This window comes from Eucalyptus grandis, chromosome 6 (assembly GCF_016545825.1).
Source record: "Eucalyptus grandis isolate ANBG69807.140 chromosome 6, ASM1654582v1, whole genome shotgun sequence".
NCBI lineage: Eukaryota > Viridiplantae > Streptophyta > Magnoliopsida > Myrtales > Myrtaceae > Eucalyptus > Eucalyptus grandis.
The window spans coordinates 47,831,921-47,855,434 of NC_052617.1; the positions used below are offsets into that span (position 1 = coordinate 47,831,921).

Consider the following 23,514-nt stretch of genomic DNA (forward strand, 5'->3'; position numbering starts at 1 on the left):
GCTTGGGCTATTAAAGCTTTTTAAATGTTGTTATTTTTGAATCATTCTTTTACTGGTCTCGTGATTTGTTAGAATGTTTCCGCCGGAGTTGCCAATTCTGGTTTTGTGTTGGACTTTCCCTGTTTTGTGCTAATAAAGGTGACTAATTTCCCAAAATAAAAAAAAATTAAAAAATAAAAAAGTGCATTCAAACTAGAATTTTTGTGAGAATCAGATAAAGATACATGGGACGTGCACTTAAGAGAAACTAAATCTTTGTGTGCATCGCAAAACATTAATCATCAGATTCGGAGGTCTCCATGGCTGAACTATGTTGAGAATTGGTGCCTAATCAATTGCGATGCTGGCGTGATGATGGAGGAGTTGGGTGATCCCCAAATCGTCCATTTTAAATGAATCCGCATGTTTTTATGATGAAGTCCAGCATGATTAAGGCCCACTTAATTGACTACATGGCCGCTTTCCCGTAGTGGATGCACTTAAAAAGCCTGGTGATTCGAAGATTGTACAACTCTCTGACCCACCTTTTCTTTTGTTTTTTCCCAAACTTTGCCTCCAAGTTTAAGCGGCGCCTATAATACTGTAACAACATCGTGTGTTGGCGTTCAATCTTGCTTCATCATTTTACGATGAAGTCTTGAGTTGTTGGGTTTTCTATGTGAATTTCACGGACTATGATTGGTTCAAAACACGGCGTAAGTTGACATGCGATACAACAGTTGGATAAGTTAGTAATTGAAGCATTTTATTAGGGAATAATAGTGATGTCTGACATTGATGCATGAGCAGGCGGCTATATGGGCTTCACAGGTTCTGATTATTTAATTGATCTTGTGTATTTCAATTGCCAAGGTATCTGTTTGTCCCATGTTTCTGGTATGGTTCGCATCATCAGAGTCGGGAGATGGTAGTAATAATATTCTCTGAATCGCACTAGAATAATTGAGAAAGCATCTCCTTTCTTGGCGTGCATGACACAGACTGTGGCATTAGAAGTGGCTTCGTTCACTGCACTGGAAGTGTTCCGTTCGAGGGGTTGAGCTGATCTTGAGTAATCTGACTTGCCAGTAGCATCAAGTCCTCACCATGTCCTGTCCTCGGCTTTTTTGTCTTTGGCAATGCTCTATGATCACGTGCAATCAACTCCATCACCCAAACCATGTACTCAATTTTTTAAGTTTGAGAAGACAGCAGAAACGAACACTTTTATATATTCAGGTTGAATCGACAAGCAATTCATCATTCAATTACTGAAACTAATGGGAGCCTGCTTCCAAATTTGTCTAGATGCCCATGAACTACTTCACTTAAAGATCCTTTATTCAGTAGGAGGACATAACCTGCTAGACCTCAGCTTGACCTCTATCGGGCCTGGAGACTGAAGCCGTTCCATTTTCATGAAACACCCACGAAGCTCCGAGAAATAATTCAGCTGATCAGTAGGAAACGTGAATGTTCCTATCATTGACAAGTTCGCAATGTACCTTATTCGGGGGCCAATTGGACGGGAGTGGGAATGTTTTTGCAGAGGGCACCTTTTTTCTTCATAATTCTTGATGGTGTCGATCGATCGTCTCTTCAAAAGGCCTATAATTCCACCCCAGATTCCGCAACTTCTCCGAGCTCAGCTTTAAGTGCGACTCCGCATCTCTGAAACTCCATCACCCGGAAATTCACGGAATAACTTTAACTTAGAGTGCACAAAAATAGGGAAAATGTCCAAGTTAGCTCATGGCTTAGTGCCATGATAAGCTTGCATAAAATCTCCATGTGTTCATAGAGGCATCAATCATATATCAAAAAGAATATTTAACTGACCCCAGATTATTGATATGTACAGTTAGGTATTCATTTATGAACAAGTGATTTGGCTTCAATTTTCCTTCCTTTTCTTTAATCAGACACATTGGTTTAGGTCATTTACCTTTTAGGATAACTGTAATCTGGATGGGATCTCCTCATCATTTGCACCAGATCTTAAGTGTGAATTTCATGAGATGAACATATATATCTTCCCTCTGCCTTAGGCTTCTCGTATGCCAGCAAGATGGCTTCAGCCAAATCGCGCACATCCACAAAAGCACGAACTCCTTATCTGCTGGTTCAGAACTTTCCATTTTGGCAACACAGAATTATGAGGTGAGGCTCATCATGAGACACGAGAACAAGACACTTTGGAGCAAATGAACCGCTGAGAGTTGTAAAAAAAAATCATTTTCAGGATACATCAAATGCATTTTTGCGGATTCAGAAATGCAGTACTGATGGAAACCTTTAAAGAAATTGGAGGAGATAAAAGCTGCTGGCATTCCAGGTGGACTGCAGCATAGGTCCAACGACAAGCGAGGGGCAGACAGTTAAAATATCGAGCTTGGTCCTCTTTGCAATATCCAAAAAGCTTCAGATTCTGCCATAGTCTTGGCAACGCAATACCATAGCTGGATTTCATGGGACATGTCAGGTCTTCAAGTAAACTGAAGAGCCAGATAATCCGCTAATCCCTGTAAGGGTAATGCTGCAGGTATAAAACAATGCAAAGAAGACTAGTATACAAATTGAAAGAATGTGAATCGAGGATTGACCCTTTGTGCAGCGTTCCGTGTCGGTCCAGCATCTTTCATCCATGACCTGATCCTTAGGCCAATCTGGATTCACCACGACAGCTCCAATTGACGACACATCTACAACTTTCTTCACATTCGCCTTTAAACAAGCATTTAGGACATTTATCATGCCCGTTATAGCTGGCTCCATCAGTTCTACCTATACAAAATTTGACTTGGAGTGAAAACACGAACCTCCGTACCATAATCCGTGACAAAAATCAAAGAGAATTGGTGTAAATATCTCCAGATTCATGAAATCATCAATCTGGAGCGTCTTTGCTGAACTTGCCTCTGGATTTTGTACTTTTCCAACTGGCACGGGGCTGGCGACGTGCAAAACGCCCGTGCACCCAGTAATGGCAGCACAAAGACCTTCATAGTTCAACGAATCGGTTGCAAAAAGATGCAGACTTTCTTGAGCATTCTCCAATTCTTTCAAATAAGCATTCTTTTGATTAGTTGAAATGGATTGTAGTGGAAAGAGATATGACTGTCAACACCGATAGCGATCATTGAGAGAACCACCATAATAGATACTAAGTACTTAGCCATGAGGACAGAGTGACATACAAGTACATTATACAACTGACAAAAATAAGGATGCCAAATTGAGATGAAGATGCACGTACAGGGGTCTCTAACAGTGCCGTGGACCTTATAACCCTTGGAAAGAAGCGGCTTCACAGCCAATGAACCCACATAGCCTCCTGCGCCTGTCGCACAAATTCTCTCCTCCTCGCTCTTCTCTTCCATATCTCTGTCTTACAGTCCAGTTAAAGCCAGTTTGACCCCTATATATTCTTCACGCCGCCTGCTATGCTCATGCAGGACATGTAGAACAAGATAATCTTCCCTAGTTTTTGTCAGCAAGGACACCCTTTCTCAATTTTTATTTTTTTCAGTTCTGTTTTTTATTTTTTTTAACCTTTATTGGAATTGAGTGACATTCAACTTCTAGCATGGACCAAGCTCGCGTTTTCCATGTGATTAAAGGTAGGTCATCTGCGTTAAGAACGTGATTTTATCCGACGAGAAATCTCATAATCTTTGCAGGCAAAGCTCCAATTGTCTAACTAGCTTGATTAAAACCCTTCGTTACGAAAACTTGATAGTTTTAAGATCAAATCCCCTGTGAAGTAATACCAGAGAAAAGAAGAAGAAAGATTCTGTTCCACGGTATTAGGGAACCTTTGGCAGAAGAAAGATACTGTTCTACGTATTAGGGAACCTTTGGCAGTGTCGTCAGATTTTTCGTGGATGCATTGCTATAAACTAAAGCAAATTTTAGTAAAGAATTCAACGTTTGTGTTTTGGTAATTGACAGATATTTCACATCGTTTTAATCCAACTCTCACTCGTTTAGTGGTCTCTGAGCTTGTCGACGAGTTTCACTTTGGTGCTTGTCAACATGCTGTTACCCTGTTATGCAATGGCTGCTCTCACGAGTTTTCTCATTAGGTCACTGCACGATGAGAGAAAATTAACATTTGACATGAAAAACCAAAAACATGTTTTTCTCAACGGTCAACAGATCATCCAGGCTTTATTTAACAAGCCTGAACAGCAATGGCAACCTCTATGCTACAACAAAACGATGTCTGTGTGTTATTGCCAGAATACAATGTTCTTGTCGACAACAATTCAGCAACGACCAATCCTGGGGCAGAAACTAACCCAACAAGAGAACTACTTTACTTCCAATAGTCCAGAAGCACGGTAACTTTCAACTGAATCAACCAGAGTTTCCTCCAGTGGCTTGTAAGTCCAACCGAGCCCTTGTAACTTCTCTGAGCTGAGAGTAATCCCTTCTTCGGTCTCAGTAAAGCTGCCAATTAACATGCATGCATTCATGATTCATCACGTACATAGATTATAAACCGAGAAGAAAAATCAATGCCTAATTTAGTTCTTGAGGTTGTACTTCATATCTTTATAACTTGATCGGATATGAAAAGAACGGGAAACGGAGAACAGGTAGATCCAAGATCATGTCGACCACATAATTAAGAGGGAAGTCGAAGCTTACCTATGAGGATAATTGTAGTTAGGATACAGACTCTTCAGCTTTTCCACCAAGTCCCGTGTCTTAATGCAGTGAGATGTGCATGTATATCGTCCTTCCGCCTCAGATTTCTCATATGCCAAAATTACAGCTGCGGCGACATCACGTACGTCCACTAAATTCCTCAACCTGTTTGGCACTGACTCCTGCCCTCCTGTTATTACATCACGTAAAAGATTGCTAGCAGAATTAGGTATGTCAATGTTAGAACGCCACAAAGACAAAACCAGAGCCTGACTCAATTTCTCCTGATTTTGAACCCTAAGAAAAGTGCATCCAAATGCCCAATAATTCAGAAAAGCAAATGGTTTCCCAGCCCTTCGGACATATGTAAAACTGTGGTAGATTGGAAAGAAATTCCCATGACATAAAATGTTATGGAGAGGACAGATGTTTTGTCTTATTTTCAAATAGGAAATCTTAAAAAGGTCTTGTCAGTGATTGCCAATGGAGCACTTGTTTTGATTGTGAATAACATGATGACAGTAAGTGCATTCGAAACTGTATAATTTCCTTAACTGGCTATTTAACTAGTGCCACCAGGATACATGTTAACAAAATCCATCTTAAAATAAAACGTACACAGCTTTATTTCTAATCTATTCATGGGTTACAGCAGATCTGAAGGTAATGGCAATGAATAACTGTGATTAACAATCTTCATACCTTTCATTAAGTTTAAGAGGGCCGTTGTGCTTGCGTTGAGTGTTGACTGCAGAACTGGGCCAAATATGAGACTAGGACATACCGATATGACATCAAGCCCATTTATTTTTGCATACTCTAAAGCTTCACTTTCTGCTTCAGTTTTTGAAAGGCAATACCAGTTCTGTGGCAAGAACAGGGTATGTTCAGAAGACAACAAAGGAACTACAGCAAAAAATCAGTGCATGCTTTCCTTAGATACAGAAGTATAGTTGGCCTGTTGATGGATAGCCAACTATGGGAAGGCAACATAAACAAAATTGCAGCTTTGTAATACATGTACTCATTTGCCAAAGAAGCTGTACAAAACTTGACACAAATTTTACACAATATCGGCGCATTTTTTCAAGTCTGTAATAAGTATCATCCTGGAAAGACAGGTTCTCTAATTATCTTGTTAAGACCTGTTATTTATCGCATGCTGTCCAAACCTGCTAATTAGAGAAAGGACTAGACTCGTGGCAAAATGGCAATGATAAAGAATGTCGACACTGCCCAAGAAGGCAACAGTATATATTTCACCAGTTTATATTCTTTAGCAGATCACCTCAGTCCTGCGACAGTACTCCTTGTCAGACCAGGACAGCTCATCCATCGCTTGACCCTTTGGCCAACTGGGGTTCATCATCATTGCAGCAACCGAGGATACATATACAACTCGCTTAACTTTCGCTTCAGAGCATGCCTTCAGCACATTAAGTGTTCCCTTAACTGCAGGTGCAAGCAGCTCTACCTGCAAAAAGTTCACTCAAAAAATAGAGGAGACTGAGACTGTGAGCATTAAAACATTTGCCAATCAAATCAACTCCCCAATTATGAAAGGCAGATCAGCAAGAACTAATGACTTTCACCAAGATCTTGTTTTTCCGGACTTCAATGCCATTTTGATGAGGGGTCAGCATTATACCTCGATCCTTCTGCTTCTTAATAGGTTAATCAAGTTTGACACGATCCAATCTTACATTGATATAGTTCCACAGGACTAAGAAGTGGCATTTATTTGTACGCATAGACCATCATACTTAAGTAGACAACGGGTCCAAGTAAAGAAGACAGTGAATGGTAATTTCAGTTTTCACAGGCGGTGTTATATATATTCTTTTAGATTCAAATCAATGCACGTCAACATCTAAACAATGCTACAACCAAAATAAAAATCTAAACACTGCTTATGGAAATATATCTTTTGGATTTGACATGGTCACAGAGCTATATGCTGGGGAAACTCTTGCCTCAGGATTTGACACAGAGGAGGAAGGGACTGGACAAGCAACATGGAGAACCCCACAGCATCCTTCAATTGCCAAGCGGAGAGAATCATAATCCAGTAAATCTGCCTTGAAGAGTCTCAATTTCTCAGATGCTTTATCCAGTTTCTTCAAGTGAGCATACTTTGCATCACCTGCACAGAGAAAGTTACAAATTTAGTCTCCAAATTAAAAGAGCACTGGTTTTATTGTTCTATAGTGGGCCTAGATAAAGGTACTGTAACTATTAGTTACTTAGCCCAACCCCATCAAAAAAATCAAGCCCCCCAACAGACAAATTTTGTAGCCAAAACCATTTCTTAAGGCAGCAATCTTCTTTTGCTCTTTAGTAACCCAAACTTTTAATTTGATCTCGTGATAATATGCAACGATTCGATTTCCTAGCATCACATATTGCGAAATTTCATCTGAAATGGAGACAGCCCCATTGATTGATATTACTTCAAAGGGAAAAGAGGAGGTAAGAGAAAAGTTAGAGAGCTTCAGTTGCTTGGATGAAGTCGAAAGGAAAATAAGGGTTATCTAATCCGAAAGACATGCCTTGCCCTTCCCACATCTTCAAAAAGAATGTTGTTCGCCTCTGCTCAAGCACGAATTACCTAACTCCTGCCCCTATTCGCAGTCATTTTTTCAAGGGTTGGTTTGGTTGAGTATTCATGCACTTAATTTCGATGGGAGAGCGCAGGGTGCTAGATGCCGTGTTCAACTCGGCTTCTCCCACTCAAAATAACCTCAGAGTGGCCAATGCTCGTGAGGCGGGCAGCTATAAAAGAAAAAGGCAAGCTTCCCTCCTATGTGTATCCACATCCTTCTAGGTAAACTACCCAAAACATACGAAACATTTCCAGTCTCAACGATCTCCGTCCACTTCCCTCCGCCTCCCTTAGTCCAGACAGTACCTTTAAAAAGAGCCGAGGAGCGGAGAAAACTTATTGCCGAAAACATGCAAAGCGTGGATGTAGACAATCAAAGCTTACAGAAAGTAACACAAACCGACGGACTGAGAAAAATCAAGAGCAAAATAATCAGCTGACAATCTAAGGAGAGGAGGCGAAGGAAGCGAAGGACTTACTGGGATCTCTGACGGTGCCGTGGACGGCGTAGCCCTTGGAGAGAAGAATCTTGACGACCCACGAAGCAAGAAAGCCTCCAGCTCCCGTCACGCACAACGTCCTCTCCGCCATCGCTATCCTCTGTCTCTCCCTCTCTCTCTCTTTGCACACGCACGAGCTCGAACTTTTGAAGACTAATGGCCACAGCACTGCGGTCTTCTTAGTGCGCCAGCGAGAATTGACGCGAAGACTTTCGAAAATTATCCTATCGCTCCCTGCTTTGACGCTACGCTACACTTCCTGCTACATATGCGGGAGTTGACCGAACCAAAAAAGGAGGTCGGAGGACACAGCCGTGTGACGCGGGTTGTTGTCCAGGCGTCAGCCATGATCTCCACGAGGCCCTGCGTCTAGAAAGTAAGGAGACTAGAGAGGCCATCACCGTCGCTGTCCTGGGCCCGCGTCTAGAAGCTTAGGACGTCTTTCCTAACTACCCTATCTTCGAAAATAATTCTCGTTCAAAAATAATTTTTTTCTTCCATTTTCGAAAAAATATTTTAAGCATTTAATAAAGCGTTTGATAATTATCTAAAATTTTTATTTTTGAAATAAAAATGAGTTTAATAAAACTTCTAAAATTTCTAATCTAAACAATTTTCTTTTATTATTTTAATAATGTTATTAAATTTTCTCATTTTTCTTCTTTTCTTTTCTTTTTCTCCTACCGGACGAGGATCAGCGACACCGCTAGAGCATTGCCAACCCGTGGCAACTCGAGCCACAGCATGGCTTAGCCTTGCCCTAGCTAGGCTAGATCAACCTCGCCCAGCCACAACGAGGGTCGATGACCTCACCCTCATCTAGCCGCTGGCCTTGAAGGAAAAAGAAGAAAGCGGTAGAGGAGAAATGAGAAGAGAAAAGAAGAAAAATTAAATGTGATTCTAAAATTATTTTCGAGAACAAAGAAGCAACTTTATTTTACTTCATCATTCTTCAAAATCTATTTCCAATAACAAAAAATCTATTAAATATATTTTTCTTCCAAATCTACTTTCGAGAACAAAATAATAGTATCGGTTACTATTTAGCACGTTACCAAATGCACAATTACTTTCTTTTGGGCCTAAAATTAAGACCCCTCTCGAAATGCAACCCCCCGAACTCATCTCATTTTGCGATATCTGTCACCCCCGTCAAATTGTATTGATAAGATCATCACAATAGCACGCCAAATGAACGGCTAGGATGTGCATTTGCAAGTGAGTGATCCAATGTGAGACTGAATTCCAGCTTATTTGTCGGCTCGTTCAAGCATAGCTCGATTCCTCTCGATTCAAGGTGAACCTACTCAACGTGCTCTGACTGTCGATTGTGGGGGTGAAAGAGAAATTCCCCCATCCAAAATTCGAATGAGTGATTGCGCTCACGCTACTTGTACAGCCATGAAACACACATAACGTTGTGCAATGGCCTTTTTTTGGTGGATGCTAAGTGAGCATCTCGATAGATTTACCAAATGAGTCATCTGCTTATTTTCTTTACCTATGTTTTAATTGGTTGAGTTATTATATGAGTTAATTATATTTACTAATGTTTGGAACCGTTTCATTAAGGATTAATTCAGCTCTCACATTCATAATGGGTTTGTAAGGCATATTATGTGAACGGTAAAACCCAAAAGAAAATATAATTATTAAATAGATTCACAATTCATTTTAACTCGACCTACCTTTTTAACTCTCTTTTTACTATTTACACTGACTCGCTTCTCATTTCATCTCAGTTTAAGTATAAGTTTTCATAAATTGAATTATACGTAAAAATATTTTGGTAATATAAATCGAATTAGATATGAGTTATGAACTTTTATTGTGTTTTTTTTAATGGATAACTAGATTTATTTGGCACAGAAATTGATCAAAATAGATAAAATTGTTGAATTTAAGATGGACCGTTTTCGATGTAACTCATCCATCTGAACGGATCTAATTCCCAGGGAGAAAAGAATCATTTCACGACGAGGGACACGATAAAGACAACTAAAGGCAAACAAAAAGCGACAAAACATGCGACGTCGTGGAGGCCCCATGTCGATGCTGACCCCATTGGAGCTCCTTTTAGAGGTGCTGTCTCTTTCCCTGGTCCCCGATTGTTCATGCGTTTCTTTTCTTTTTTTCCCAAATTCCAATTTGAGACAAGATCGTGCGATCGCCCTCGTTTTATACTATACATTAGAAGGCTAGAACATCGAATATCGAGAGTATAGACAATCCAATTGCTCACACATATTGCACTCTAGTTAGGTTTTAGTTGCATACATAGAGGTAAATTATGCTCTTTTTATTGGAAAAATAACCATCGATGTAAAGAAAATCTTACAAAAAAAGAACTCAATTCACCTTTGATTTTGAAAATCATGATAACTCACTCCCTCTCTAGTCTCTCTCTCTCTTGCACTTGCTAATTTTGGTACTAGATAATTATCTAAGCGATCTATAAACTTTGGCTTTATATATAATGTCGTATCTAAAATTTTAATTTGTTCGATATGGTCATGAACTCATACGGTCATACCCAATGGGTAATGTCGTCTCTAATATTTTAATTTGTTCAATATCCGAATTTTTAATAAATATTCAATCAAATTCTTTAATCATACGAAAATGTTATTTGTTAGATTGAATTTGTATCATAAGTTCAGATGTCATATTGAATAAATAAAAAATTCATAAATAATATAATTAAAATTTAATAATCAATTGTGTCATTTTCACTTTTGTTATTGGTCGCGTTGGTTGTAGTTACTATTCGTTGGATTGGGAAAAGCAGTGAGAACGGTATACAGAACCCTGTCGAGTGGCATCGAAAGCAAACGAGTGCTCGCGCTTTCCAGAAAATCAAAAGACAGGCAGGTCCGGATCTCGAATTTTCTGGCGCTGCTTTCTTGATTGACATCTCACGTCTTTGAACAGGAAAGTCAACAGTTGATCATATTAGACAGCCCACTTTGCTATTCATCTTTCAAAAACTATAGCATCTGAGAAAGGTAAAAAGGGCGTGAATTAATTTTTTACAAAAGAGTACCTTCGTTCGTACAAAATTATGATTAGCCCGTTTACTTAGAGAAATATTTTTTCAATTTCTTAATATTTGAATGGCGAAAAATTAATCAACTTACGAAGCATATTTTTTTATGAGCTTAAATAATAAGCTTAGATCGGAAAAAAATGATTTTTTTTCATCTACCATGAAAACATTTCTCTTTTTATTATTTTTTTAATGTGTGTTTATTTTGGTAAAAAGTTAATGATGAAGGCTAGGAAATTGTTTATGCATATTTTCTTTGATCATAAATGATTTTCCATTAACTGATCTTTTTTCAGTAAACAAACTACGTGGAAATCTAAAAAAATTGTTCATGAAAAAAATTTCTTCAATTTTCCTAACTTGTCAAGGAAGTGCTTAATCTTCAAACTCACAAATCATATGAGCATTACTAATTTATCGTTCACAGCTTTATTTTCTAATAATTAGAAGTTATTTGGATTTCACAATGTAATATAGGGCGCGCTAAATGTGCTACAAGTCCAATGTAATATAGGCCGCGCTAATCGCGCTACAAGTCCTCAAATTCACAAAAAAAAATTACACCATCGCAATTTTTTGCTCTATTTAACTGATGCATCTAAAAATATTTCATTGCTTTTGTGAGCATGCAAGGCTAATTGCTAGCTATTGCAAGTCTCCCGTGAAATTTACCAATTATTTAGTAAGGAAAAATTTGTTATTTTCGCCATTTCAACTTTTAAGTATCGGGTATGTCTATTGATACCTCAACGAACAATTATTTTTTTCAAAGTCGACAAATTAGATCATGCATTCCTTTTCATATGTTACGGATTTCCCTTTGACTTGTTTTTTGGAGATAAGGACATCATAAGTGTTATAATTTTTATACAGTTTTCAATTGAGTGTCATAATTTTTACTTGAGTGTTGTAATTTTAAATTAATCATTAGTGTTGAAATTTTTTAAAAATATTCATCAAAGTGTTGGAAATATAACGGGGCATGGCAATTGTTGTTTTCAACTCTTTAATGAATGATTGGAATGTTATATAGCACTCATTTGATCAAGAAAAAGATATATTACATTTAAGTAATAAATTATAGCATTCGAGTGATTGAAAAAAATTATAGCACTCAGATGAGTACCGTATGAAAATTATGATACTTATATTATCATTTTCTCTATTTTTGAAGTGCTCAAAACTGTTAATGAAAATTTTTATTTATGTCGGCTTTGGAATCCTCAACATAGGAAAATTTGACTTGGCTGTGATGAGTTAAAATATTATCATGGTAAATTTACCTTGATTATGTTTAAATTCGGCTTATGACAATATGAATTGATATGGAAAATTGACTAGAGGGCGATTTGAGCGATAAATAGATGAGAAGTCATGTCGCTCGAGATTTCATAAAGAAAAGTCAAAATCTCATGATTATTACCTCATCTATGCCCATTATTGGGGAGTTCATGAAACTGATAGCCTCACTTATGAATTTGATGTTGCCAAGTGACAGGGATGATGCTGTTTGTACCATATGTTTGATGATGTTAGACCCATGAATTATTGCTCGACAAACGAGGAGTACCTTTTCTAGAAAATCATATGCACGAGTACATTTTACTATTTTATACGTATATTAAATTTTTTTTTTTCTGGAAAAAGCATTCGCTTCATAAATTTAGAAAAATATATGAAAAGTAATTTCCCTTTCCTAATTAGCTAGCACGACAATTTTTATTTTTAATTTTTTTTCTTTTTTCTTTGGTATATCGTGGTTTTCTAATGCTTTCGTGCCCGCGCGACTCGTGTATAAATTTCGCCTCGCAAAAGACATAAGACACTCCGTGCCACCCTTCTTCCTTCGCTCCCTCCAGCTCAGTGGTGAAGTCCACATCCTGTCCCCAGCTCCGGCTCCTTCCCCCGTCGGATTCCCCGAATGGACGTCCGCCGGCGGCCGCCGAAGCCGCCCCTCCCCTCCGCCGCGCGCGGTGGCGGAAGAGGCCCCGCTTCATCGTCCCCTCCCCTCGAGCCGCCGAAAGCGTCGGACGCTCTCCCGCTCCCGCTGTACCTGACCAACGCGGTGTTCTTCACTCTCTTCTTCTCCGTCGCGTACTACCTCCTCCACCGGTGGCGCGACAAGATCCGCGACTCGGTCCCCCTCCACTTCGTCACCCTCCCGGAGATCGCCGCCATCGTCTCTCTCATCGCCTCCTTCATCTACCTCCTCGGCTTCTTCGGCATCGACTTCGTCCAGACCTTCATCGCGCGCGCCTCTCACGACGCGTGGGAGGACCTCGACGACGATGTCAACCGCGGCTTCGGCTGTACGGACATCGTGGCTCCGCTCCCGAAATCGGGCGATCCGGCGCCGGTGATCTCGGCTTTGTCCTCTGCCGAAGACGAGGAGATCGTCAAATCCGTCGTGGACGGCACGATTCCTTCGTATTCGCTGGAATCTAAGCTCGGCGACTGCAGAAGAGCGGCTTTCGTTCGGCGTGAGGCTTTGCAGAGAACGACTGGGAAGTCGCTCGCTAATTTGCCCCTAGAAGGATTCGACTACACGTCGATTTTGGGGCAATGCTGTGAAATGCCGGTCGGATACGTGCAGATTCCGGTCGGAGTTGCAGGACCATTGCTGCTCGATGGATTCGAGTATTATGTGCCCATGGCTACCACTGAAGGTTGCTTGGTGGCGAGTACGAACAGAGGCTGCAAGGCGATTTACGTGTCTGGCGGAGCGAGGAGCGTGCTGTTAAGAGACGGCATGACAAGAGCGCCGGTTGTGAGGTTCGGTGATGTGAAGAGAGCCTCGGAGTTGAAGTTCTTCTTGGAGGATCCGGTCAATTTTGATACCTTGGCACTCGTGTTTAACAGGTCAGCTGATGGCGAGTTACTTCTGATTTGCTTGATTTTTTTGGTGGTCTTTCATGCTTCAGAAATTGAGTTCTATGTCTAGTGCCTTTGGTTCTGTGCTATGTATGTCTTGTTGTCATTCTTCTATCAACTGTACCTAGGTTGACTGACATTGCTAGGAGAGTATGCTTCTTTCAATTATGATGGTATTGAGAACACGTTCTTGCTATCCGAGATTTTGTATTCATAACTCTATAATTTGGAAAGGGAAATCTGAGAATCATCAAACTAGTTTATGACTTTCCGTTTATCGAATTTGGTATATAATCTCGACATTCTTTTCATGTAACCCACGATTTTATGATGCTTCCTTAGATAGAGGCTTGCTGTTCTATCAAATTTCACATGGTCAACTGTGTCATATTAGGTAAGAGCATTCATAAAAATTGCTATGTAAGGGCTTCGTTTCATGATTCTGTTTGTTTATTTTTTTTTGTGGCAGATCAAGTAGGTTTGCGAGGCTTCAGAGTATAAAGTGCTCTATTGCCGGGAAGAATCTATTTATGAGGTTCAGTTGCAGCACTGGTGATGCAATGGGGATGAACATGGTCTCCAAAGGGGTTCAGAATGTCCTGGACTTCCTTCAAAGTGATTTCCCAGATATGGATGTTATTGGCATCTCTGGTAAACTTCATTCGCTCCATATATATATTATTATTTTTGGCTTTTTCATGGAAAAGTTACCCCCATGTTTGCATCGGAAATTTTTTTTCTGTAAATTTGTAATTCCCAAGTTTTTTTTTCCTGGTTTTTCTTGATTTCCATATTTTCCTTGAAATACCAAACTAGGCCTAGAAAGTTAGTTATTTTCGTGTAATCATTTTTTCAATTTGCTGGATAGTTTCTACACTGATGTTACATCCATTCAGTGAGCTGGTGTGGAGCATCATTCTATATCTCATCAGTAAGCTCCATGTGCACATGGTTGACAGTTGACAAATGGGACTGCTTGTCTTTACATGTCAAAGTATATGTCCCATAATTCATGAGCATCTCCTCAATCATGAAATAAATATGATTCCATCTCAATCTCTTGATTTCATGATGAATTATGCCTAATATGGTCCATATTATTTGATTTATCTTCTCCTATATAATCTTTCCTATTGCTTTTGTCCTGGCACCGCATGTGTCCTTATAATATTTATGACATACTAGTCTGTCTTTCTTTGGCTGTCTCTGAGTAGGTCATGCTTTTATGTGAATTTAAATCAGTGAGGGAATTTTAAATTCAAGCGTGGTGTTACTGTTTCAAGGTCTCAATCATATACATTTCACTCCTTGATGAAAAAAATATAATGTTACTAGCATCGGTAAGGAAAATGACATGAAGGAATATTTATTTTTCAAGTTACTATGTGACTTTATTCTTTCTTGTTATTATCCTTTCAAGCAGCTATATGCTTGTGAAAGGAAAGAAAAATCTTCATTGGAGCTTTCATTCTTGCAACTCCCCTCGCCTCAACTTCTGTCCCTCCACTTTGAAATTATGCTATTGTTGCTAATTTCTCCAGTTTTTTCTCCAGTTTGTTGCTTTCATACTTGTAACTTTCGACAGTTGTAATGATACTTTTGCTGCCAATATCAACACCTTTGTGGTTCTTCCTTGATTTTAATGATCAATTGTGGCAGGCAACTTCTGTTCTGACAAGAAACCGGCTGCTGTGAACTGGATCGAAGGCCGGGGAAAATCAGTAGTTTGTGAAGCTCTAATAAAGGAAGAAGTGGTGAAGCAGGTGCTGAAAACTAATGTGGCTGCCCTTGTTGAACTCAACATGCTTAAAAATCTTACTGGATCGGCAGTTGCTGGTGCTCTTGGTGGTTTTAATGCCCATGCAAGCAACATAGTCTCTGCAATATATATAGCAACTGGACAGGATCCAGCTCAGAATGTTGAGAGTTCTCATTGCATCACCATGATGGAAGCTGTTAATGAGGGAAGGGATCTTCACATATCTGTCACCATGCCTTCCATAGAGGTAGTTGAGCGTTCTTTTTTTAGCGTCAAGAGCTTGTAGAATTAATCTTTTCCCTTTTTATTTTTGGGAACTTGAAATGCACCCTCTTGTTTTTCAGCAGTCACATGGGAAACTTGTTTGTTTTTGAAATTCACTTTGCTGTCTTTGGGAAGTATTGATTATTCCCTTCTTTGTACTTTTTTTTTGGTCTAACACTTTTTTGTACTTTGCCATGCACTTAGGAGACTGATCTTAACGTTGTACATCTTATATATGGAAATTTAACTGAAGTGCCGGGCCGGTATTATAGTCCTTTATATTTGACAATCTTAGATGCTCGCCCTTATAGGTTGGCACTGTTGGAGGTGGTACTCAGCTTGCGTCTCAGTCTGCTTGCCTGAACATGCTTGGCGTCAAGGGTGCAAACAAAGAGTTCCCTGGAGCTAATGCGAGGCTCCTGGCGACCATTGTAGCCGGTTCAGTTCTTGCAGGGGAGCTTTCTCTGATGTCTGCCATTGCAGCTGGGCAGCTCGTGAAGAGCCACATGAAGTATAACAGATCGAGCAGGGATGTCACTAAAGTTTGTTGATAGAGACAAGAGACCTTTAGTGGTCCCTAATTAAAATAAGGAATGAGATGACAGAAAGTCAGAGTTGCACCCATGGAGATGATTCCTGGTCATAGATGGGACTTGACATGGTGGTTTCGATTATACCAGCCTCTCTCCTCCCCGGCTGCCTCCTTGCGTCATTACCGCATCTTCTTGTGACCTTGAACTCTGTGTGACCACCAGGGTCTGTTTGATCTCGTTCCCAGATTGCCATTTGTCGATGTTGTTGTCGTCGTCATCAGTTTGTCTGGGTTTATGTTGTGTATAAAACTGGGGACCGAAAGCATCTATTAAACCGTGGATCTGTTGATTGTTTGTAACCTGGGACCAGACCGTGCGACGTGGGTCTTAGCAGCTTTGTAATTTCCTGCTTGTCATCGTCTTCTCGAGATTAAAATATGCAGGGCAGTTGATATTATGGACGATTATTTCTTATTTAATATTTCATTTGTTCTCCTCTTTAGTTATCCATTCTTGCAGGAATAGACATAAGGGACCAGGTCATCGATTAGATATTCAAAACGCTGATGAACCTGTGATTGTTTCTGACTGGTAACTTAACGTTATTAATGGATGGTAGCATCTGTCTCAGTGCAAGTTTTCCATTTAGTCTTCTTTTTTTCGTCCAAGTGCATCTAATCATGAAGCACCAAGTTTTTTTTTTTTTTCTTGGTCAGAACCATGGATTCGATACACCTTAATATCAACATTGACGTGATCGATTTTAGTGCAATTCTTGCCTAAGCTCAATCCATCCATGATTTTTCCTAAGGGAGCCAAAAAAAAAAAAAGATACTGAACTAGATCATCATATCACGAACATAATATAGGAACTAATATTTTTTTTTTTATAGGATCACGAATTATAGATCTAAACCCTCCTTGCGTCTCACCCAATCTTTCGTTAATTTCTCGTCAAAAGCTCATAAAATTTGCCAAACAATTTGAATCATGCATCTGCATCCGCGTCCAATGTGTGCTATGGTTTCCTCGTCTCTATCGAACATCAAATACTCGAGAAAACGAGTTTTTCCAAGAGCACCCTCAAAGCGAGAAGGAAGAGCACTTTTTTGCCCCTCCTGGCCTAATATCCACACACATGGCGTCACGTACGCAAAATCGCGACGTCGGCTCGATCGCATTCACCGAGTCCCTCCGGTCGGCGAACGGGACACGTAGCAGCAAAGACTCGATCCCGTACTTTCCCACGCCGGGTCGGCGGCGCCGTGAGCTGAGCTGTTCCGCTCGGTGAATCCGTCGTCTTCGTCACTCCTTTTTTCTCCTTCGGCTTTCGATTCTAAGTTGGAAACCCCAATCCAGCCATTTCAATTCCCCCCCTCCACTCTTTTCCATAACTGGCCCAAATAAAATTTCGAAACCCTAGAGCGAGAGAGAGAGAGAAAGGGGGAGATCTCGCTCTCACAATGGCGAGCAGCTGGAGGAGAACGATGGGGAACGTGCGGTCGTTCGTGAGCAATTCGACGGGCGGCCTCCGGGGCGGCGCCAACCTCGCTTCCTGGGTCGTCGCCGGAACGCTGGCGTACTTCCTCTGGGTCAAGCCATCTCGGGACCTCAAGCGCGAGCAAGAGGTTGGTCTTAAGGTCTTTTTTGATCCTCGATCGTTTTGGTGTGGACAAATGTCGGAGAGGTTTTGAGCTTCCGGTGTTCTCGTTGCGGTTGCAGGAGAGGGCGGCCGTTGCGGCCTCGGACCCTTACAAGTTCGTCGACCGGACCCGGCCGATTGGCGACCCGCAGGTTAGTGGTAGGTGGATTGCTTCGATCAGTTTTCGTTGGCTCGTTATGTCGCCATTTGCTATAATGCGGATCTGTTAGTATTGTCTGCTGATGCTCAATGTTGGATCGATCCGCAGCAAAATGGTTTGATATACGGCGGCAAGAACAGAACTGAGAAACCGAAGGAATAGCTGCTTGTACAATGTATGTGGTAAGTCCAAACTCCCTTAGGCGGTTGATTAGACGGCCTTGGATTGAAATTTTTTATGTTTGTTCTTCTCTTGATTGAATATTCCTTCATAATGTTGGACTTGCTGTTTGAAAATGCAACGACTCTTGCATGAACCTGTTGAGGTTACTGTCTTCTGAATCGAGTGAATGAAAATGCTTGAAACTTACATACTTGAGAAAGAGGCCCGTGGTGTGCTTAGTTTGGCCAAAAAACGGTGTGGTGGTGGCAGATTTGTCTTACACTGAATTCCTTTCCTTAATTTGTACTTAGAAGGCTCATGCACAATTATGGCTCTGTTGTGCAAGTTTATTGTGGGCTTAGTTGTTCTTGGGAGGTGCCACTATGTGCATTGCGATGATGTCATTTGATATTCATTAGGAAAATCGTCAGCTTTTTTACCATGCAAGCTTGGTTATTGTTAACAACTTGCCATGTCAATGCCCGGCGGACACTGTGAACCTAGTTTATGGTTCTCCTAATCCAGGATTTATGCAAACAAATCTGTTTTAATTGCATTTATTGTGTTATAACTATGGTATGGGATCTTTACCTTCAGACTCTAAAGGTTCCCTGCGTCAATAAGTCTAGTGGTAACAATTACGTCATACAATTATTCATTAGGAAAATCATCATTTTTTTTAACCAAGCAAGCTTGGTTCTTGTTAATAACTTGTGGGTGATATGCCCGGCAGACATTGTTTAACCTAATTTATGGAGCTACTCATTTTTCCAAACAAATTTGTGTTAATAACAAATATTGTTTTATAGCTTCATTATGGGATCTTTACTTTTCAGACTCAAAAAGTTCCCTGCGTCGGAAGATTGGTTGGTGTGCAATAAGTATTTTGGTGCTTTGGTGTCGGAAGGAGGAAATCTCATGTTGGATCTTTGAGATGTCTTCTGGATTATATGTCATTTAAATGAAAACTAGAGAGTGTTTAGTTTCACTAGAAATAGATTATCTTCGGAGAATTGTTCACTTGAATATGAAAAACCAGATCAATTCACTATCAAAGTATATTTTATCTTTGATGTCAAATTTTGGTGGGAAATGTATAAGAAGTGTTAGAATTATTAGTGGATAATTATATGGGCGCATTTGGTAATAGTTCTGTTTCCGGGAACAATTTATATTAAGAAATAGGTTTTTTCCATTTCTATTCTTTAGACGAGTTTCTGAGTATTCAAATACGTTTGGTAATTGCAAAAAATTTATATTTCTAAAATAGAAAAATAATGGGAATACGTTTGGTAAGACCTTCAAATTTTCTTGTAATGTAGAATTTCTTTTAGATTTTTTAATGATTTTCTGAATTTTTTCTAATTTTCTGAATTTGTTCTTTTCTTTTTTCATCCTCCTCTTCTCCTCTAACTGGTCGTCGGGCCTTGGCTATGGCCGGCAATCGGGCCAGAGATGAGAGTTGGTGACCTCGTCAACCTCCAGCGAGGCTCGACCTCACCTAGCCACCAGATGGTCAGGCCAACCTCAAGGTGGCTCGGTGGAGCTTGACCTCACCTAGTGAGGTCATTGGACCTCGTCTTTGGCTGGTCGCTAGCCATCACTGAGGCTTAGTGACTAGCTAGAGGAGGAAGAAGAAAAGATAAAAAAGAAAATGACCTGTTTAAGAAATTGTTCTTGGGAATAAAGAAGTAAGTGTTTTCTACTTCTTGTTTCTGTTCCAAATCTATCTTATAGCCACCACCAATTTTTTCTGGGAATTAGAAAAATTAATTGATGCTACTAAATAGATTTCTGTTCGTTTTTTGTTCCGAGGAATAAAAGAACAAAATAATTGAGAAACAAAGATGTTACCAAACAAGCCCTATCTTTTTCATGAAGGAGGTATGTGGATCAGTGGCATTAGTTGTTTGGCATGAGCAAAGCCTACCTTTGCTTCTTTTGTAAAAATCCTCTATTTGCATCTATTTGCATGATGTCTATCTTTGATTTGCTTTAGATGAATCTAGGGATCTGCAAATGTGTCTGTAGACATTATGATAACATGCATAGCAATTTGCATCAACCGATTTGCATCGAATGAATGGCTTTGTGCGAACTCTACATATTGTTGCATAATATAGGGCATCTCACTTGAGAGGTACCGTCTAAATTGTATATTTCGTTTCATCAATTATGGCAGTGCTTTAACAAGTGGTGGGTTTGCTTGGCTTTAATGTCCTTCCTTTTATATCCTTGGCATATTTAGGCCTTGTTCGGTAACCAACCAAGCAGTGCTCGATCCTATTCTTTTGTTCCCTGGAAATATATATATCCATTTGGTAAGTTTTTTGTTTCTAAGTGTTCTCAGGAATAGATTTGAAGTAGAATTAAGAAGTAAAAAAAATTGCTTCTTTATTCCCGAGAATAGCTCCGTAATCAAGTCCATTTTTTTGCCTCTTTTTTTTTTTCTTTTTTTCTTTTTCTTCTTCTCCTTCCTTTGGCTAGTGACCTCATCAAAGCGTCACCAGCCCTTGGTGTTGCCAGCGGCTAGACGAGGCTTGACCTTGCCAAGGCTAGTGAGGTCGCCGGCCAAAGAAAGGAGGAGTAGAAGAAAAGGAAAAAAGAAAAAAAGAGAAAAATATAATAAAATTTTAAAAAAATTTAAAAAATTTAAATCACAAAAGAATTTGAGGTCTTACCAAATGCATTTCTATTCTAGGAATATAAATTTTGAACAGTTACCAAACGTCTTCAAATGTTTAGAAACTCCTCTAAGAAATAGAAAGGAAAAAAAAAATCATTTCTGAGCAGAAATTGTTTTGAGGAATATAATGATTACCTAATAGGCTCTTAGAGAACTGGCAAAAAGCATGTGGCATGTTTTAGACGATTGCAGTTGCAAGAAGTTATTGTTACCATCATTATCATTTTCAGTTTATGTAAATCAGCAGAACACAACTTAATCAGATATGCTGTCTGTGAATTACATAAACATGAATCGAACTACATAGATTTCTTAGAATCAAAGGTGAAAAGACGATAAGAAGGGCTTGCGTAAATCCATATGGTTCTTTCAGTAGAAGGGTTTACATGGCATCTTACATTGCTTTGGCTGACATTACTTTTTTGTCCTTGGAATTATAATCATCGGTCACATATCTTCAAAAACCATGTGTCAGAAAGGAAAGGAGTGCAGTGCAAGAAATCTGTTAATCCTTGGCAATGAGATCTTTATTCAATATATGGAAGTTGAGCAGCCAGTGGAGTTAACACACAGTCCAGTTTTGGCATTTATTTGTAGTCATAGATGTTTGGAATCTGAGACACTTTATGCCATGTGATACTGTAACGCTATGTTAGAGTGGTAGAGGTGGTGAGTGAGAATTTTATCAGGGCTATTCTGCATGAGACTGGCCCGTGTCATTTATGTGTAGTTAATTCTCTCTGTTATTACTAAACCCCTCTTTTTGGCTATCGTAGATCTGTTTTCAGCTTTTGCCTGGTGTCATTTACATGCTGTTAATTTTCTCTCTTTGTTACCAATTATCATTTCTTTTGTTACTATCATTTCATTGGAAAACCCTTTGGGTTCCTGAAGTAGGTTACCATGGAAACAAGTGTTTTTGTATTCATTGGCAACTTTCACTGAATTTACCTTGAGGCCTCAGCTTTTATGCCAATTTACTTCCAGTATTGATGTCTTTGCATTAATATAAGCTGTGGTTTTGTGTGTTCATTTTATTTTATGTTATTCAAAGCTTGGGTTCTGGCAGAGAGGGATGAAGGTCTTGTTGTTGATGTCATCATTGTTGACCCTTAACAGTCAACGACTAGCTTACTGCTATAGGAAATGTCTATTTTGGCAATTTTGAAGATTGATGTTACTTACATATGCTTATGTTCCAACGCTCTCAACGACTAGCTTACTGCTATAGGAAATGTCTATTTGGGCAATTTTGAAGATTGATGTTACTTACATATGCTTATGTTCCAACGCTCTCAACTATCCAAAAAATTTCAAACCAATAAATTTGCAGCAGCAGCGATGATTTAGAGAAACTCTTGGCCTGTTTTGATCATCATTGCTGGTGCTGTTTTGATTGTTATGGGTGCACTGGGGAATCCATTTTTTAAAATATCATGTATGAAGAGCAAGGGGGAAGTGATACAATTCTTTTCTGGTGATATGGAATTCTGATTATCTTGAGATGTTTTCGCCTCCATTTGCTCATGACTTCTTCCACCTTCACCACCTCAATTTGCTTGAAACCCTTATGTAGCTTGTCTCTAAATTGTATTGCAAACTAGCTTTGTATATTTAAATATATTAGCTCTCCCACAATTGGAGTTGATCTAAAGGTCTGTGGCTTGGCACATCTACTTCTCGCTTGATGATAATGCCTTTCCGTAGAGTATGTCATCTTTACTATTGAGCAATCGGTCGGATATCTAAATGTTTTGTAGTTCGTGGCCCTGAGCGGCAGGTACATGTCTGTTGAGATGACCCTCATCAAGATAATGTCATGATATCTGTCTATTCCCCTTCCTAGATTGTCTAGATGATTTATGTCCTGGTTCATCACGTGATGTTGTAGTGTTAGATTAGATCAAATCTAATGCCACTGATGTGTGAGTTGGTCCGGTATAATTATTGGCGATCCGACACTTTTTTTTAAGGCATTCGAAGTTGAGGAACCCTTTTTTACTCTATGCTGTCATGATGAGTTGTGGCTGATCTGATATTTGTTATCATAGCTGGTGTAAAGTTTATTGTCTTGGTATCGTGATCTCTCTTTTCAATTCAATGTCTGCCAAGACTCCCTTTGACACGAGCTTTTCTTTTGTTCTTCCACAGGGAGGATGCTCTCCTTGCCTTTAGTCTCCATTTGGAAGATCCCTATCGGCACCCCAGAACAGAACGATGAATAAAAAATAAATAAAGCTTTACCATCAATTATGTACATGACTTCAGAAGAATTTTGCAGGGATTTGGATGAGGGATGGTTATATTATATATTCAGAAGAATTTACCATGTATTCTTGGAGACTCTATCTGTGTAGGTTTTTTTGTGGGTATTCTTGTTTTTTCTTTTCGGCTATACCTTTCTCGAGTTTCACTCAAAGGGACCGGCGTCAGAGGACGTCATCGTAGTTTGTCGAAGCTTTTGGATCTGATTGGAGGTCGGGTGCGCGCGGGGGGCCGGGGGGCTCCACCAGGCGGCGCGATGGCATATTCACGTGGGCGGATGGGCCCGGGCCACCTCGGGCCTGAATCCGCGGTATTCGATGCCCACCTCCACGTTTCCGCCCTTTAATTGGCCTCAACTGTCCCCAGCCACCTGCTTGTCCAAGTTGGATGGC

The 23,514-nt window shown here is 39.9% G+C and overlaps 3 protein-coding genes and 1 pseudogene across 6 annotated transcripts; 2 read left to right on the forward strand and 2 right to left on the reverse strand.

Moving 5' to 3' along the window:
• Positions 1–2,274: 2,274 nt before the first annotated feature.
• LOC104452145 lies at positions 2,275–3,359 on the reverse strand (annotated as a pseudogene).
• A 717-nt stretch (positions 3,360–4,076) lies between these two features.
• LOC104450348 (cinnamoyl-CoA reductase 1) lies at positions 4,077–8,077 on the reverse strand. The gene is made up of 6 exons (XM_010064864.3): positions 7,714–8,077; positions 6,606–6,775; positions 5,921–6,106; positions 5,335–5,497; positions 4,633–4,822; positions 4,077–4,431 (listed from the first exon to the last, which is right to left on the reverse strand). Exons 1-6 carry the CDS (start codon positions 7,823–7,825, stop codon positions 4,293–4,295), a joined length of 960 nt encoding a protein of 319 aa, XP_010063166.1. The 5' UTR covers positions 7,826–8,077; the 3' UTR covers positions 4,077–4,292.
• A 4,624-nt stretch (positions 8,078–12,701) lies between these two features.
• LOC104450349 (3-hydroxy-3-methylglutaryl-coenzyme A reductase 1) lies at positions 12,702–16,701 on the forward strand. Its single transcript, XM_010064866.3, has 4 exons — positions 12,702–13,639; positions 14,121–14,302; positions 15,311–15,657; positions 15,986–16,701. The coding sequence occupies exons 1-4, from the start codon at positions 12,702–12,704 to the stop codon at positions 16,223–16,225; spliced, it is 1,707 nt and encodes a 568-aa protein (XP_010063168.2). The 3' UTR covers positions 16,226–16,701.
• Positions 16,702–17,274: 573 nt separating this feature from the next.
• Positions 17,275–23,203, forward strand: LOC104450350. Of its 4 annotated transcripts, none has more exons than XM_010064870.3 (4): positions 17,275–17,835; positions 17,930–18,008; positions 18,118–18,184; positions 23,009–23,203. In XM_010064870.3, exons 1-3 carry the CDS (start codon positions 17,671–17,673, stop codon positions 18,153–18,155), a joined length of 282 nt encoding a protein of 93 aa, XP_010063172.1. In that variant the 5' UTR covers positions 17,275–17,670; the 3' UTR covers positions 18,156–18,184; positions 23,009–23,203. The 4 variants fall into 4 exon arrangements, with proteins under 4 accessions (XP_010063172.1, XP_010063171.1, XP_010063170.1 ...); XM_010064869.3 differs by having other exon boundaries at positions 17,279–17,835; positions 18,118–18,191; XM_010064868.3 differs by having other exon boundaries at positions 17,282–17,835; positions 17,930–18,001.
• The last annotated feature ends 311 nt before the right edge of the window (positions 23,204–23,514 follow it).

Bases quoted from the DNA above. Each gene is read 5' to 3' on its own strand.
- LOC104450348 (XM_010064864.3), bottom strand. From the start codon at position 7,825: ATGGCGGAGAGGACGTTGTGCGTGACGGGAGCTGGAGGCTTTCTTGCT. The intron at 6,776-7,713 runs GTAAGTCCTTCG...TTCTCTGTGCAG, and splicing joins CGGCACCGTCAGAGATCCCA to GTGATGCAAAGTATGCTCAC. The intron at 5,498-5,920 runs GTGATCTGCTAA...TTCTTGCCACAG, and splicing joins AGTACTGTCGCAGGACTGAG to AACTGGTATTGCCTTTCAAA.
- LOC104450349 (XM_010064866.3), top strand. From the start codon at position 12,702: ATGGACGTCCGCCGGCGGCCGCCGAAGCCGCCCCTCCCCTCCGCCGCG. The intron at 13,640-14,120 runs GTCAGCTGATGG...TTTTTGTGGCAG, and splicing joins TTGGCACTCGTGTTTAACAG to ATCAAGTAGGTTTGCGAGGC. The intron at 14,303-15,310 runs GTAAACTTCATT...CAATTGTGGCAG, and splicing joins GGATGTTATTGGCATCTCTG to GCAACTTCTGTTCTGACAAG.
- LOC104450350 (XM_010064868.3), top strand. From the start codon at position 17,671: ATGGCGAGCAGCTGGAGGAGAACGATGGGGAACGTGCGGTCGTTCGTG. The intron at 17,836-17,929 runs GTTGGTCTTAAG...TTGCGGTTGCAG, and splicing joins ACCTCAAGCGCGAGCAAGAG to GAGAGGGCGGCCGTTGCGGC. The intron at 18,002-18,117 runs GTTAGTGGTAGG...ATCGATCCGCAG, and splicing joins GGCCGATTGGCGACCCGCAG to CAAAATGGTTTGATATACGG.